Source organism: Vidua macroura, chromosome 15 (genome assembly GCF_024509145.1).
Source record: "Vidua macroura isolate BioBank_ID:100142 chromosome 15, ASM2450914v1, whole genome shotgun sequence".
Classification (NCBI taxonomy): domain Eukaryota; kingdom Metazoa; phylum Chordata; class Aves; order Passeriformes; family Viduidae; genus Vidua; species Vidua macroura.
In genome coordinates, this window is record NC_071585.1 from 13,602,542 (window position 1) to 13,619,998 (window position 17,457).

The following is a 17,457-nucleotide window of genomic DNA, read 5'->3' on the forward strand; positions in this document are numbered from 1 at the left end:
ATGTTACTCTGACAGGATAAAACATTGGATATCTCTGCTGTATCTCATGCTGGCCTTTCACTCGAGGGTTGTCTAAACAGACCTCCAGAGCTTTAATAACTTTTTAAAGAATATTCTTCGATAGCTTGACCTTCCCTGGCAAGGAGATTCTCTCTCTTTCTCCTGCCAGCATTTCTTGTGTGCTGACCTGTGTTGGGGTTAAATGTGCTGGGGTTTGCCAGCTGCCCTTGAGGTGCTGGAATGTTTCTCTCTTGTTCTCCTGTTTCACTGATTTCTGGGAATGGTGCTATTGGTGCTGATCCATCAGCCTCTTTCATCCCTGTATCTCATCCACAGAGAACCTTTGCTGCACATGAAGAAAAGAGGATTTTGGTAATAATAGAAACAGTAAGTGTGGAAACCTGGCTACTGCAAGCAGTGCTTTTCCTGACAGATGTTATTTTCATGTGTTTTTCATCTTGTTTTAAGCTTGAGTGTAAGAAATTTTTGGTGTGTCTATGAAGAGGGCTGAGAAGTTGGCTAACAGAGTAACAGGAGAGTGAAGACAGATTTCTGGGTTAGTTGGTGGCTGCTGTGATCTGCAGCAAACCTGAGGGGCAGATGTGGCTGTGCATTATTGGAGCTTCTGGACAACTGAATCATCATCTGGAAGTGTCAGCAGCCATTTATTTCTTCATTTTTTTGAAAGAGACAACTCTGTGACCTTTAGCAATAAGCATTTTTCATCCAAAAAGTGCTGTCCTGATGACAGCAAATCTTAACAGGGAGCAGCAAAAGCTTTACAAGTCATGTTTTTTAAATGTTTCCTTTGCTTTGTACTTGGAAAGTCAAAATGTGCTGGAACAACTTGCTGTCTGGAATGGTTTGATTTTTTTTTTTTTTGTATGCCTGCAGTATAATGCAAATGGTCCAAATCTAAAAAAAGGCTAGAGCCTTACCTCACCCAGATTTTGTGCAGGATTCCGTGTCAGCCAGAGCGCTGTGGGAAAGGCTGCCTGTCAGTGGGGTCAGTGGCTGTGGTGGTTCCATCCCCTTTGCCTTGAGCTGCAGACTACGTTGTCACCTCCAGCAGCTCCTTCCTGACACTTAAATCTTCCTCTGTGGGGATTCCCTTGGTAGGTTGGGTTGATTTAAAAGGAGCTGCTTTCCATCATGTGCCATTGGTCACAGCAGAGTGAATATTGCAGGGCTGGTTTTCACTTTCTCTGTTGGTAGTCTCTGCTGTCAGGGTAGCATTGCATTAAGACTGCTATAGTGATTTTTTCCCCCACAAATGTGATTGAGAGTGATGTAAGAACTTTCTCCCCAGTTCAGAACACTTGTAGGGATTTTCTGTGCAGAAGAAAATAGGTTATATTGAAGAGGGAGACACCAATTCAGCAAACTGTTGTTGGAGAATAAGAATTAATCTGCCCAGCACTGGCTGCTTCTTCCTGCATGGTAGAGAACTGCTAGAGAGCCACAGACTGACCTCCAAGGGTTTGATGAACCTCACCTCTTGCAGGGTGGTCCAAAATAATGCCTCCCCTTCTGGATAAGCAGAATTTGGAATGCAACCCATGTGAATTACCAGTCTAGAATTCCTGATTATAAAAACTCCTAGCTGTGGCAGTCCTGTGTGGATTGGTGGCTTCACTTTTAATTTCTATAGCTATTCTTTAGGTCTGATAGGTTAAATTAAACCTTTTCATTTGCTGGCTTGCAGGGTACTAATTGTATCCCTCCAAGCCTGTTGTTACCAGAATGGCCCTAAGTAAACTAAACTGTTTTTTCCATGTATATCAGTTTTCTCCTGGGGTCTGTCATGTGAAAATTGTTTGCTTTTTGAATATCTAATTACCATGCTGCTGAGTGGGAATTTGGTTCTATTCTGTCATAGAAATGGGAGGAGGAAGTGGAGCTGCAGGTCAGTTTGTAACGCTGGAGGTTTTTCTGTCAGCTCTGATGGCATTTTGTTATTGATAGCTGGCCACAAGTAACAGGCAGGCAGTTCATGGTTCTTCAGGGTCTGCTTCAGTCCCTGGGCCTGCAGCAGAATTGCTGTGGTGAGAAATGGAGCTGTTCAGCTCTAGGGTCTGTCTTGTATTAAATGAATTGTTGGTCTGCACCTAATTCTTGTAGCTTGTGGACACCTCTGCTGTAAAAGCTGTCTCTGTGTCTGCATGAACAGATGTAAAGCTGTCCTCTGTCTCTCAGTAATAAATGATCAGCCCTGAGCTGGAGGAGCAGGGGGTGGCACATCCCTTTGCAGGATGCTTGTCAGAATGTTCTTTGCTTTTCACCTGGTAGGTATTTGGTAGCCCAGCACAGCAGTGGAACATCAAACACTCCTGGTGAAAGGCAGAAGGCAAACTCCTTTGTTTTGGAGGAGAGGTCTCTTGCAGGTGCAGGTGGGACTGGAACAGGTGCAGAATCACAATTAGTTGAGTTTGGAAAGGAAATCTGGAGATATCTAACCCAACCCCTCTGCTCAGCTACAGCAGGTTTCTCCAGATCTTATTATTCACCCAAATTTTGAAAATCTCCAAGGATGGAGAGTCCATAATGTCTCTGGGGAACCTCTTCTGCTGTTCAGTCAATCTGTCAGTGACCTAGTTTAAAAAAAGTAATTTAAAAAATGCCTTATGCTTAACCAGCATTTCCTGTGCTTCAGTTTGTGCCCAAGGACTCCCAGGTCCTTTTCTGCAGAACTCCTATAACTTATTTAGGAAATACCTGTAAAAGAATACCTCTAAAACAAACTAATTTTTCGCATTTATGTGCTTCTGGAGCAAACTGATATCATGGATTTTTCAGCCTTTCCCTTAGTGTCAGACATGGTAGGATTTTTATCTTTTCACCCTTGGCAGCAGTGAAAATGTTACAGTTATTCAAGACATTTGAAGCTTACTGTGTGCAGGAGGCTGTGACTTAATTGCTGAATGTCATTAAAAGAAACATCTTGTGGTGTACTTGGGGCTGGCTGTGTGCACAGAGGAAAGGGTACACACCACACAGGGTTTATCTTATTTCATGGCTGAACTTGACAAAAATCAGTGGTTGTGGCTAAGTGCTTGAATTTCACATAAAACTCACGTTTCAGCATTCAGTTATTTGCATATTGAGTGACAGCCTGTTCTTACTTGTTTTTAAGATTACTTTGGTATAAATGACAGTGTTTTAGAACAAATGTTGTCCCTTGTTGATGAAGAGAGCTGCAGCATCAGTCATCTCCAAAGCATGAGTTACATGCAAAGCACTGTGTTGGTACAATGATAAATCTGGATGTGGCAGCACTGCAAATGCTGCAGTCTCCAAACATCAGGATTGTTCTGGAAGTGTTAACCCAGCTGGGCCCTGTGCCCATGGTGTTGCATGTCTAGACAGTGGCAAGATGTGAAAACTGAGCATCCTTCTCAGAGCAGCCAGGCAAAACCTGCACCTGTCACTGGGAGGCAACAACAGCTTTCAGCCCAAGTATTTGAATGTGTTTGACCCAATATGACAGTGACATCTGCAAAGTGAACCCTCTGGCCTTTACATTAAGCACAGTCTGGTTTAGGGAGTGGCTGTCCAGGAGGCTCTGTAAATGCATCCTTGGCTGCAGTGGATTTCAAGTACACAATTTTGTTCTGAGGAGTGTGTATGGGAACTCATTTTCCCTTGGGTGGTTATTATGGAGATTTTGGGTTTCAACTTCATCTTCCAAGACTACTCTGTTACCTTGAACCTCATCTTAATTTGTGGAAACTTTTTTTTTTTTTTTTTGTAGTCTATTCTATTTATATCTTCAACCATTTAAATTTTTTTTTTATTCCCCACACCAGAGGGGAAACACAACCAAATCCTTCTTTTTCCCTTGACAGATAAATCCCCGTGACATATTAAACCTCTCTTTATATTGCAGTGCAGGTAATTCTGGAAGTATGGGATAACCTGAATGGAAAACCAAATGTGAGTGAGGTAACTTGGCTGAACCATGAGCAGCATAATTTGGTCTGGAGGGCAGAAGTCACTGAGTAGTGTAGTGAGGGAGAAGGCAAGGGGTGATTAATGTGTCATTTGGTGCAGCAGCAGGTATATAACAAATACAGCTCTGTTCCATTAACCACATCTGCCAGGCCTTAATTGAAAGAAATCATGTTCTTAGTATCTGAAATAGAAAAAGGTTTAATACTTGAATTCTTTTTGATCTTTAAATGGAACAGTAACAGATTTATGCAGCTAAAGAGATTATCTTTTCATCTTTAGGCACATGCACTGTAAAAGTAATTTTTTTTTTTCCTCTTAAATGCACTGAAGTGCATCTGGTTAGTACATCTCAGAATATGGAGTGACTGTGCTTAGGACAAAGTGATGAAAGCCTTTCTTGCTGAATTATCAATATTTTCATCTTAAAGCTTCTTACCAGAAAGTATGGAGAAAAGAAGAAAAAGCCAGGTTCTTTTGGGCCAACTGTGCTTTTCCACAACCTCTAAGTGTTGCTTTCAAGGTCTCATAAAAGTTGTGGTAAATATTGTCCCAAACAACTGATAGAAAGATTATTTTTGTAAATTAAGTCACAGAATAAAGAGGATTTTTTTTTTCTTGTTAGAATTCATTGCAGACCATCTCAGGCCTGTTTAGACTCATGAGAAATGCCTTTGAAGTAACAGACAGTGAGACAGATCTCCCTTTGGGTGAGTGGGAGAGGGTTGGTTCTTCTTGGGTGGAGAGATGTGAAATTTCTGTCCCAAACTGCAGCATGACTCCCAGGGAGCACAGCAGAGCAGGGACATGAGTGTAGGAGTGAATTTGTGAACTCACCAGCACTCTTTTGCAGAGTGAGCACCCAAGGGAGCAATAAAATAAAAGCTGGTGCAGACATCCCATTTTTGTTCATGAGAAGTAAGAAATTTGTTATTCTCCATTTCTGGCAGTGTCTTGTGGGTGTGGGATACTTCAGATAACAGTGACAAAGTCTGCTTCGGATCAGAGTGAGATGTGGATGAAATTCAATTTTATGTTTTCCCTTTTTTGAGTATTCCTTTTTAATGTGTCTTTAATGTCTGTATTCATGTATTCCCTTCATAAAGGGATGTCTATAACCTGTGCTGTTCATTAGGCAATGGCTGGGGAGCATTAAAAGTTTATTCTCTGGTGTTTTAAAAAGCATCAGGGCCTATAGTAGTTGTTTACTACATCTTTGTTTGTGACAGCCTAAATTAACTAACCAGTTTACTTTTCATTATCTTGTATTTATTTCTCTAAGATCAGTTGCTGTGACTGAAAGATTATTCCAAAAAGGAAATGAGGTGGCTTTAAAAGGTCAAGTGTACTGTGACCTCTTTCTCAGCTAATTATTGTGTAGTGAAGGATGTCTGGCAGTCTAAAGTTTAAAAAAAATAAATAATTGAGGAGCAGAGTTTCCATTACAGCTCATTAAGTAAATCTCAGTGCATTGCTTGCTGCTAAGAAACCCTACACATGTAGCTTCTGTTAGAGGAACTTTGCAGGAAAGCAGCTTTAATTTCATTCTCCTCACCTTGAAGTACATGTCCTCATCTGCTAGGAGTCAAAAATCTAGATATCTGCCAGCTGCAGTGCAAATCAGCATTTTAATGCTTTACAGCTGCTTCTCTATAGAAGTTAATTAGAAATGTGATTCAAACACCCTCTGCTCATATATGATATCTATTACTGGTAATCATAGTTTCTGCTATTTAAACCTGCATTTGGAGTGGTATTAACAAAGCAGCTGTTCCACACAGGGATATTGATAAAGGTGGAAACTTCTTCACTTTGAGAAAATTGGAAGCTAAATGCTGCTTCAACTGAAAAATAAAAGTGGATAAACCAAGCCACATTCCTTTCCTAGTTTTAATTTTAGTTATATTTTCTCAGTAGAGAAATGGCACACAATTCTCTGAGTGTAGCATCAATTCCTGAGGAGCACTGTTGCCTGTTACCCACAACAGGGATGCACTGATGGAGCACAGGAGTTAAACTGTGCTGGGCAGGGGAAAGCCAAAGCTCCAGATTTAAAAGCAGGGACCTTCAGCTATCAGTCCTGCCCTGTCCTCTGACATCCAGATGAAATGAATGTGTTACTTGAGAATGGTATTGCCCACAAGATGGCTTCGTTTTGGTATCAGTACAGCTGTGAACAGGCCTGGATTTGTGCTTTGGGATTTAACAGATTTATTGACCTTTCTAGCAGACGTCACTGACTTACTGTGATAGCTGCATTTCTTGTGAGTAAAGTAAACTAGAGTGTTGGGAACTGATGGTGAAGAGGTCTAGAAGAAGAGTAAAGTGTGAGTTTGTAAATTATACTTCTGCCATGGCAGAATTTGTTACTGCAAGTCAATTGTGTGTGTTCTCCCTGCTGCTGTATTGCTAATTTTTTCATTTGCCAAATACATTATTTCCTGTTCTCTGACACACAGACTACAGGACAAACCTCCTTCTGCTTTGTCATTCCTACTTATTAATGTAGGACTGAAGGATTATCAGTTAGTTTCCCAATACTCCAATTTGGCTGCAACCCCAGAGCAAAAACTTTGTAGTTCTCTGCTATTTTAGGCTTCGTAGTTGTTCTTCCTCACTTAGACACCTGAGATCAGAGCCTGTGGGATCCAAATGGGTGCATTCCTACCAAATCAAAGCCACTTTCAAGTGAGTTACATCTCAGGCCTAATGGACTGTTCTCTAACAAGACAAAAGTCTGAAGCAGATTTCTCTGACAGTCCTCATGCTCTTTCTGGAATATTTCCTTTTCTGATGATTTGTACAGAGCAAATACTTTCAGGCCAAGAAGTTCTTTGCCTCTATCAGCATTATTCATTTACAAAGCCAGCTCTCTGAGGACTGTTTTTTTCCCTTTTTCCCTTTTCCCCTCCTTTTCCCCCAGCACAACTCAGTGACTTTTAAGGCTTTAATCTCGCAGCTTTGATAGGTTCCAAAATGTTTCAGTAAGGGCTGTCTTAACACTTCATCTGCCTGCATCTCGAGATGATGGCAGGTTTTGCCTTGCTGTTGGTCATAGGCGTTCGTTCCTGTCACGATACGCTGTGCAGAACGTCGCTGGCAGCAGTGGCTGTGTCCTGTGCTCCCTGGGCACAGAGGAGGCTTTGGAACAAACTTCTTGAGATGCTTTTGCACCCCTGCTTGTCTCTCCAGTGCCCAGAAAGCAGTTGATGGTGTAGGTTCAAGGCAATTAAAGATTTTGAGAGTGCAGGCATTCCTTTGGTTAAACAACTGGGTAGACAAAGCTACTGGTGTGGCCTTAAGATTAGCACAGAGATTGCTCGGGTTGAAGGCAGTAATTTGGGACAATAATGCCCTTCCTTGCCAGTCACCATGGCTACATCAAACTTGAGCTGAATATTAAGTGTACTGCAAGGAATTCACCCCTGTTTTGCAGCTACAAAGGCTGTGTAGGCCAAAACCTGCATCTCTCCAGTGTGTGTGTGCCAGCACAGCAGCTCTGAGGTTAAAAGCAATCAACAGGAAATCACTGAGAGCCACAAAATACCCTCTTTAGATGAGATGTAGTCAACAGAAGAGGGAAAAAACCTAAGTGGGTGCTTTAATCTTGATACATATTTAATGAAAAGGGAGAAGAGTAAACTAATGAGAATGACTTGACTGTTTCCCCTGGGAGAGATGGGTTCTGGCAGAGGGGAAAAACTGATCTTGTGGGTTGGCCAGGAGGTCAGTGTGCAGGAATTAAGAGGTGATGCATTCACCACAGGTTGGCTGCACTGCTCCCGAGGAGCAGAAGGTGTTTAAACCTTTACAGCATGAAGGAAAGATAAGTAAATGGATTTTTCTGGATTCCCTCAGAAAGCAGCAGTTGGAATAGACTACTTTACAAATTAAACTTTCCTGAGAGATTGAGAGGTTGTGCTGTCACTAAGATGATTACTCCCTGTGTATTTCCCTGCTTGGAAATGCAGCCTACTAAGCCTTCCTTGGGTTCTGGGTGTATTCATATACTAATTCCAGTATGTGTAAATGTTCCCATTTTAAAATTACACCTTTGTCTCTGCATTCAGTGCTAGCATCTCCTGAAGGATACCTGAGCAGGGTTGGGATGTCTGCTGTAGGGTGGAGGAAAGCACTGAGAAAGTTCCCTTTGCAAAGTGAAGGGTGAATTGATGGCACAGGCAGGACAGCAGAAGTTTATGCACCTGAGTTTATCACAGCCCAGGCTCACACCTGATGGTCTTTTCCCCACTAACTCACAATCTGGTTTATTTCTTGGGCACCATTCTTCCACTTCTGTGCACTTTATTGTGCCTGAAACAGAAGCTTAGTTTGAAACCATTTAGAAAGAGAACAAAACCAGTAAGGTTTTCAGCAAACCCTTTTAATCTTTGTTGAAGTACAAACCATGCTGTATTATCATGGGGGTGGTACACATTCAGCCATTGTCCCATGCACAGAAACCCTTTCCCCCCTCAGTTTTTGTTTTTAAAGTTGTGCTGATACCCAACACTGATGCAGAATGGGCAGTGGAAACTGGGCCCCCTTCCCTTTTGGAGTGCACCCCAGAACTGTAATCAGTGAAGCAATGAACATTAATTCTCTCCTTTCTCAAGCCTTTTCCTCTTTGTAAGAAGATTCAGCTTGGAAAGCTGTGATCAGCCTAATCAGTTTTCTATTACTGAGACTGGTGCTCATAGTACAATTTGTTAAATCAATTTATTATCCTCCCAACCAACTTCAGTGATCAGAGCGTGAAAACACTGAAAGAAAATTAAAACTAGTGGAAGTGTTGCTTGTTTGGATAACAGCACATTTTGCTGTTTCAAAGGATTACTCATCTGCACCAAAACAGGAGGAGAAGTTAATTTCAATGATTTAGAATCTTCTATTTCAGGGAGGCCTGGCTTGCACATTATGATGGATTCAGGAAGAAGTATAATTTGTTCTTAAATTGTTAAACAGCACGTTAGGGCCAAGTAGCCAAGTAAAAATGAATGGATTCATTTGTAATCTTCAACAAGCGTGTCTGTGTGTGGGAGGGTGGGATGGCAGGCTGGGGTAACCTGCAAACAAATGCCAGATGCATGCTGGCACTTCAGGCTTTGGTGTTGGAAAGCAGCCAAAACAACCTGCAGAGAAGGGAAACGGTCCTTTTCTGCCTAAAATGGAATTCTGCAGATCCTCCAGTCCTGTCCTCCTGTGCCCTTCAGTGGGAGGGGGAGGTTCCCTGGATTTTCAGAGGGCAGTGGCTCTTCTGTCTTCACATCTTCAAGCTTCTGAGTGTAAACTAAAGCAAAGCACCTCGGCAGGTGCCAGGATCCTGTAGGGCAGAGGGACCTTTGGTGTTACCAGTGGCATCAGAGTAACGTGGGAAGGTGTCTGGGAATGTTTCCTGTTTCTGCAGTGCTGTTCCTTCTGGATTGGGTTGATGATGCACATCTGGAAAAGGCACTGGAGCTGCAGATGTGCTGTACAGTGTAAAATTCAGAAACCAAAGCTGACGGTATCATATGAACCATGAAATGTTGCGCTGGTAGGACAGAAGTGTTTCGCTCATAGTTCTTTCACAGGACAGAAATCACTTTAATAGTTTCAAGTCATGGCTGGTGTTTTCTTTCCTACGACAAATATTGGTACTCCCTTCCCTGCCAAATACTGCAGAGCTGTTACAGGGACTATAAACTATTTTAAAAAAACCAACAAAAACTATTAAAAAAAACCTCCATGGACTCTTCTGTCTTCCTCCAGCTTCTGCATATGCTTGTGTTTGAATTTCTCAGGTGCCTATTGGAATAAAAAGTGTATTGGAATGAAAAGCCAACTGGATATGAGGAATTGCAGTCTTGGAAGGTCCTTGGCATGGTACAAGTGGTCACCAGACTAGAGGGATCTGAGGGCAGCTCTGCTTGGATGAGGGCAGTAGGAAGAAGTACAGTAAGACCACCACAGAAATTTGACCTAGGGGGAAAAATGCCTTATTTTGCAAAGTTTAGGGCTGCTTCTGTAAAGCAGGCTGCTTCTAAAGCTTCTCTGCTGTCTTCACACAGCTTTATTTACAGCTCAAAGTAAAGAAAGCAGTGGTTCTTGACTGGTACTGTTAATGTATACACTGTACATCAACTTTATTGCAGAGTGTGTTAGCAAACTACCAGAATAGTTTTTAATCTGCAGATAATCTTACTCTCATTTATATTTTTGGGCTGTGTTACTTTGCCCAGCATAGGCACAGCCATTGGAATCCATCCAGTTCACCTAACAACTTTCATTAAAGAAAATTGCCCTTGTAATAAAAATTACTCAATGTGACAAGATTCCATAATATATTTTTTTAAAGCTTCATTAAATTTTGTAGCAGTTAACGGTACTTGTTTGGGTTTTTAAAATTTTCTTTTAAAAGCAAAATTTGGCTTAATTGGGACAATATTTGAAATAGAAGGAAATAAGTATTTTCTATCTGGGTGCATAGGAGCCAGGCCGTGTGGCAGGAATAGCACAAGGATAAGGAAATAAAAAATCTCTTTGAAAACCACATTTTACTGAGTTTTGTATATTGTGAGGTTGCTCAGAGGTCTGTGACTCTTCAGTTAGGCAAAGCAGATGCAATAAACTCTGCCCACTTGCAGTTCATGATAGAGAAGTCTTAATCTTACAAAATGCAGTGATCAAACACGGATTTTTCTGCAGCATTTGGGAGGAACAGCTTACCTGAGCATCATCCTGCAGGACAGCCCTCAGCAGGTGTGTTCCCTGCAGCAGTGTGAGTGCACAGGTGCTGCTGGAACACCTGCAGCCTTTCCTTGTTCTCCAAACCATCAGGGATATGATTCCTGACATGTGAGGCACTTTACCAGTGCAGCAAACAGCAGGCAAGCATGGAATGCTTTGGTGTTTTCTTACTATGGAAATGTAGTAAAGAAGTGCTGAAGAATCAAACCCAGCTTTTGGGAATGCAGTGAGAAGTCAGTGGATTAGACTTTCTGCTGTCTCTTTGCACAGTACTTGCCTGAGAAAACTCCATGGCTCCTATGCCTTCCTTTCCCCATTACACTATAGAAATGGGGAAATCTCCATTTTTAGCTGCCTGTTCATCAATAGATACAAATCACCCTGTCCTCAGTCAGTGTAGCAGAGCAGCCATCATCATCATCACAAGTGATATGGCCAAGTCCAGTGACTCTGTTCACCTTCTGGGGTGTGTGTGAGGCCAGATCCCAGGACATTCTCGTGTTTGGTAGCAGGCTGAGCATGCCATGCTTGTGTCCCTGGAGGAGTCACTTCAGCTGCCCCAGGTGTCACCACAGAGAATATTGCACCACAAATCAGAACAGTTCAGAAAATCTGGTGATGCCAAAATGGGAATGATGAACACACATGTGGTAGACAAACTTCTGGGATCTTTCACAGTCTCATTTTAATCAAAATAAAGAGCTGAAGAAAGGCTCTTTATATTTTCCATTGGTTTGGAGCTGTGGATTTTTTAAGACTTTCCAGTGCTTTATAGGTTTGGCTTGGATAATGTATGTATTATGTAGTCTGATCTTCCAAGTGTCTTCTGCTATTATCAATCTCTGGCTGTTGTTAGGGAAATCAGACTGAGAGTGTCTTGTGTGATGGTTCCCTCCTTTATTATAACAAGCACCAGCAGCCACTCTTGTGTTTATCTTGTCTTGGGTACATTAAGTAAAGTCTGCATCCTGGTTTGGGCTTAGCTGATTTATGCTTGAAGTGAGAATTATTTGTTCTCTGCAATGAAACAATCTTTTGTGGCAAATTAACAATGGCAAGGGATGAGCTCTGATGTTAAACAGTGGTAGCTTTTCTTTTATTTTTTTTCTCCTCTCGTTTTAAGTCTACCCACTGCCTCAGGAGGAAGGCAGCTGCACTAATAATATGTCTAGTCTCTGTGGAAGGCCCTTATTTGAAAAATCTGTAATTGAGTGGACAAAATTTCTGGTTGCTTGAGAGGATCTATTCAGAAGAGACCTGAAAAGGATGAGGGAAAAGCACACTAGACATCAAGAAGTCCTAAGGGCTCTATTGAGAGGGAAACCTATGTAGATATTGTGAGACAATTACACTTGTCAGGCAAAACACTAAAATGGATCTATGAAATAAAATCCTGGGGAATGTTAAACAAAGCTTTGAACAGGGCAGAGAGCTTGCTGGGAATACCTCAAAAGCAAGGAGGTGTATTTGGGTGATGTTTGAAGGAAGACACATGATGGCTGCTTCAAAGAGCAGGCACAGAATGTGTGTTACCACAGGGCTTCTGACCATTCTCACACTTGCCAGGTCAGCACAAGGGGGAGAGCTCATAACTAGGTTAAATTTATTTGCTCCTTTGCTCTTTTCAGTGAGCTGTTCCAATGCCCAGCCTCCCTGGTGCCCTGTTCAGGGACACTTTCCTGCTGCTGGCCTTTCCAGCCCCTGCCTTTCATGCCTCCTTTGGAAGCTGAGGAAGATGTGCTGTACAGAGTGGAGAGGATGTGTTCCCTACAGAAGGCAAATGCCCTCAGAGGGTTATTTGTATTTCAGTGATTGCCTCTAGTAAGGTTTTGTTGTGTGAAATTTTGAATTTCTTGCTTAGATGTAAGATACTAAGTTTTGTTTAGTGAGGTGTCTTTCCTGCATCGGTTGCTGACTGCAGTGGGTGGTGTGGGGCATTAATGAACAATCTCTGGCACCCTCTGAATGGGCCTTGCTGTCAAAACTTCAGATGCCTAAAAGATCAACCCATTAGTGATGAGGCCAGCGTCAGCTCAGCCTATTTTTAGGTTTTTCTTTGCTGCTTCACTCTTTGATGTAAAGACAGCTGTGTTCCCCTCTGTCATTATGCTGACCAAACTTTTAATCTCTACTTTGGAACAAGCTGTCCATTGTTTTGATCACTCAGTGATCTTTCTCTGCTGCTCTCCTGTTTGAATTCTTATCAGTCATGGTGACTGCCACTGTGTTAATTCAGATGTGGCTCCAGTCCATGTTCAGTTGTGTAAATATTTCCATATTTAAATGCAAATCTCCTCTGATAAGCATTTGAGGAAGCCATCCCCATACACACTGGCTGTGCCTGCCTTGCAGCTTGGAGGGGTGTCTGACTAGGCTTTTTTCTGGTTTTTGTTTATGCATGAGTAGATTGTTATGTTGTGTGTTTTGAAGAAACCACACAGAACTTAAATGCCCTGAGTGTGATTTACTTCTGAAAATGAATTCTCCTGTGTCTTTTCTAAGTTAATGTGGTTTTCCATAAGTGTCCAAGAATCCTGGCTCAGGGTCTGCCAGCTGTCTTTTTATTCCTTTTCCTCTTCCTCTGCTGCTTTCTTTCTCATCCTATACTCTCCGTTACTTTTTTTTTTTCTCATCTGTTTAATTGCTTCTAAAGGTTTGAACATCCTCAAAAGTCTTGCTTAGGCAGTTATTTTTAGACCTTTAAAAGCAGTAAGTTTTACTTCCTTTTTCCTGTTGCTGCATTTGTTACCTGTTGAGGCCATACTTCCAAAGACATCTCCTTCTGGTAAAGACAGAAGAGCATTTTTAAGGAATTGCTTGTCCCAGTGTCCCAATGTCTCCTTCTCACACAGAACACCTGAAGAAACGCCTGGAAGATTACATGGCCCAGTTCCCGAGCGTGCGGATCCTGCGGACCAAGAAGAGGGAAGGGCTGATCAGGACCCGCATGCTGGGGGCCTCGGTGGCCATCGGGGACGTCATCACCTTCCTGGATTCCCACTGCGAGGCCAACGTCAACTGGCTGCCACCTCTGCTAGGTGAGTGGGGGCTTGCTGAAATTATTCCCACCTGCTGCTTTCCCCTCGTGCTGTAAGTGGATAAAAGGGAGATGAAATATCATAAAAGAGAGAACAAACCAACCACAAGACTCAAGTGAATTGTTGGCAATTTGTAGTGTTGAGTACAAGATTTTTTTCTGTTCTGGAGTCCTGCACTGTGCAGTAACCCTGTCATATGCTTTTGTTAATTAAAGAGCAGAAATCATATTCTTCTGTTTCCTCATTAAATGAAATCTTAAATAATTTACAGCTTGCTAGAAGAGTAAACTATCACATGGTCATTCAACAGCTTGCAGAGAGGAATGGCTTTATGATACAGAAAAGGTTTTTACATACAGTTTTTGAGTGGTTTTAAGGGTTTTATCTCCTATATAACTATATTTAACTTCATAGTCTGTAAGGCTGTGAAAAATGCTTCTTGTGAATGAGAGCTGCTGGTGTGTATTTGTAGAACATGGGCACCCCTTTCCAAGGCAGCACTCCATCTTTGAGGAGGTGTCAGTTCCTTTCAAGGATGACTAATTGAAGGGACAGTGCCGTCTGTTTCTGGTACCCGTCTGTCTCTGGCCGGTACCAAACTCCTTCACAGCCCTGCTGTCAGTGACCTGTCAGTGCTCTTTGAGGTGTGACTTTCTCAAACAGGCTGTGGCAACAATAGTCAAGCAGAGGTTTAAGAAAGAGTCAGATTTTCCTGCAGGATTGATGGATGGTTATCCTGTTGCTTTCGCTACAGTTTATATTTGGCAATAGTTTGAAACATTTGCAGCTTTATGAACCCCAGGGAGGGAGGACAGAATTAGCTCCAATGCCATTTAAATGAGAACACTAAGAGGATGCTTTGATTTTTAAAGCACAGAAAGGATTTCTGTGAGATGTGTTTTGGAAACTGAAACATCATTTTATTGCCTCTGCTCCGAGAGCTAACTTCCAACAAGAGACTGTCTCAGTAACAAAGTATTTAAGAAATTCCAGATGTTTATGCAGGAATTTATCCTGTGTTGTATTATTTGGTTGGAAGAAAAGGTTGGAGGAGAGGAGGTAACACTTGCATTTCTTGAGCCTGCTGAGAGTACTTACGCCATTAGTCTGAAATGCTTCCTGCCAGATTCTGGTGTGGCACTTAGGGCTGGGTGGTGCAGTGGGTTATTCCCTGGATCTGGATCTCCACAGAAGGGGTTCATATCCTGGTCACTTGTGGAAATGAGGACTGCTCACCGAGTACAAGAAGTCTGGTTTTAGCCTGGCAGTCATTTCTCTGTGGTAGTGTGGCTGTATCTTCCCATTCTGCTTCTGGGTGATGGGTGCCTGGTGTTTTTCTCTCAGTGATTGCAGAAGTAGCAGATAAATTGATATAAATTGGAGCATCTGCTCACGAGAGAAGGAACAGGAAGAAAACTGTGTCATTTTTGGACAACTTCATATTTTGATGCTCTTTTTTAGTGATTTCATGGTGAAAGGAACCAGCTGGTGCAGGTTTTCTAACGTGTTTCTCCAATCTTCAGATCGCATTGCCCGAAACCGCAAGACTATCGTTTGCCCAATGATTGATGTTATTGATCACGACCACTTTGGATATGAGACTCAGGCTGGAGATGCAATGCGAGGGGCATTTGACTGGGAGATGTATTACAAGAGGATCCCTATTCCTCCTGAATTACAGAAACCTGATCCCAGTGATCCCTTTGAGTAAGTTGCTGAAATGCAGAGTGCTAAGAGCCAGCTAATGAAATAACACCCTGCTGTAGGGTTGGTTTACACCTCAGCATAGCAAAAGCCAGAAGCTGGTGTTAAGCTACTTGCTTTTTTGGCAGCTGTTTGCTTTGCTGGTTTAAAAGAAATGCATTGTATAGTAGCTGTGAACACTCTCCTTTTCATTGCTGTTTTTCCCACCTTAATTCCTGCAGAAGTTAACATTTCATTGAAATCTCTAATGTGTAACAATTAATGTGGTCATTTATTACTGAGATCTTTCAAACATAACTTAGTATCCCTAATGCTCTGCCAAAAACAACAAATCAGTGGTGGGTTATGTGCCATTCCCAGGTGGGGGAAGAAGAAAACTAAGCAGAATAATTACAGCAATTTTGATTATTAGAGTGCACTGCAGAAGTAAATCTGTGATCAAGTTGTGCTCTGCTGTTGCTGTGCCTGCCAACATTGAGACAGTTCTGCTGTCCTTTATACTCTGCAGTGTTTAAAAGAAAAAACAACAAACCAATAAAACACTTTTTGAGGTCAAACTCAAAGACTCAATCCTACAACAGAAGCAGAGCACCATGTGTGGAGCATACAGGTCCCTTGGGCTGAGGTGGTGTCCTGTCACTTAATGGTCAACTCCCTGCTTGGAGGAGAGGCATTACTGGGTTCTGAAGGGAGCCTGGTCTCGTCCTCCTCGTTTGCAAGTGGAAAATCAGTAGGTAACCCCAAAACAACTGTCTGATGGGCTGACGGGGCTGTAAAGGCACTGGGAACACTGGGTGGTGAAAGGAATATTTGTCAAATCTTGCTTTGTTTTTTAAATGTTTAGCTAGAGATCTGTGTCTTTGAATGTGTTTGTAATATGGAGTCTGGTTTTTCCTTAAGGTCTCCTGTAATGGCTGGAGGACTGTTTGCAGTCGATAGAAAGTGGTTCTGGGAGCTGGGAGGGTATGATGCAGGTCTGGAGATATGGGGAGGAGAGCAATATGAAATATCCTTTAAGGTGAGCCATGTTCTCTGGAAATTACTTTTGTTTTGAAAAGTAAGAATTTGTTCTGAGGTGCAGAATGTGAATGATCTGTCTTGTCCTTTTGCGTGTGACTAAAGGTGAAAGAGCTGGGAGTAGTAAGATAGTGCACAGAAGAATCAGCACTGATGTGAGCAGTGACCTGTGAGGTTGAGTTTTGGAGCAGGATTAGCTGGGGTGTCCCCATTGTGTGGTCACAGCTCCGATGCAAGCGCTGTTCCCAGCAAGGGTAAGTCAGCTGGTGTGGAGCTCTCTGCCTCTGGGGCTGCTTAGTGCTCACCCTGGCCAGATGGTGAAATACTTTCTCCTTGAGGGAAGGAGGATTCCAGTTCCAGGAGGACCTCAGTGCTCAGCTTGAGTTCTCAGAGAGGAGAGCAGCTTTGTCTGTAGTCAATCCAGCTGACCCCTGGCTGTGAGGAACTCAAGCTATTACTTAGCCAGGAAGAAATCTGCAACAACTGGAGTCATTACTGTTGCTGGCAATGACTTTGGGTCATATCTGCCTGGCCTGGGGACAGTTGTGCCACTGATTGACTGAGCTGGTCAGTGGAGGGCTTTAAGAGTTAGCCAGCTGACCAAAAATGCATACAAAGAGTAACAAGTCACTGTAACCCACCAAGACTGCTGGTACCTGTGTTAGGTTGGACTATGGAACTCTGAAATCCAGTTTGGGAAACCCACCAGAATGTCCCAAACCCCTGCAGGCAGGTGCCCAGTCCATAGCCTGGACCAAAGTGAGTAAAGATGTCTATGTTAAACTCTGTTTGAAGTTTCTTTCAGAGGTTGAATATTTGATTTTACAGCTGTCTGGATGCCACTGATCTAAGCTAGCTGACCTTACACGAGGCTAGAGGATAGCAGGGATGTAGTGCACAGTTTGGCTTCAGCAGCTAAAATTCTGTCTCCCCTGACAAGTCGTGGCTCATAGCTTACCAAACAGATTCCAGGATCTCCATGCCTCTGAGCAGTTCAGAGGAATGCAGAGTGTGGCAAGCC

The 17,457-nt window shown here is 42.6% G+C and overlaps 1 protein-coding gene across 1 annotated transcript in view; it reads left to right on the plus strand.

Moving 5' to 3' along the window:
- The window catches only part of GALNT10 (polypeptide N-acetylgalactosaminyltransferase 10), an 81,257-nt gene that overhangs the window by 44,685 nt on the left and 19,115 nt on the right, over nucleotides 1-17,457 (plus strand). Inside the window, exons 5-7 of the mRNA XM_053991156.1 lie at nucleotides 13,530-13,715; nucleotides 15,239-15,422; nucleotides 16,320-16,437. Coding sequence (XP_053847131.1) covers nucleotides 13,530-13,715; nucleotides 15,239-15,422; nucleotides 16,320-16,437 — 488 coding nt within the window. The remainder of the gene's footprint in view (nucleotides 1-13,529; nucleotides 13,716-15,238; nucleotides 15,423-16,319; nucleotides 16,438-17,457) is intronic.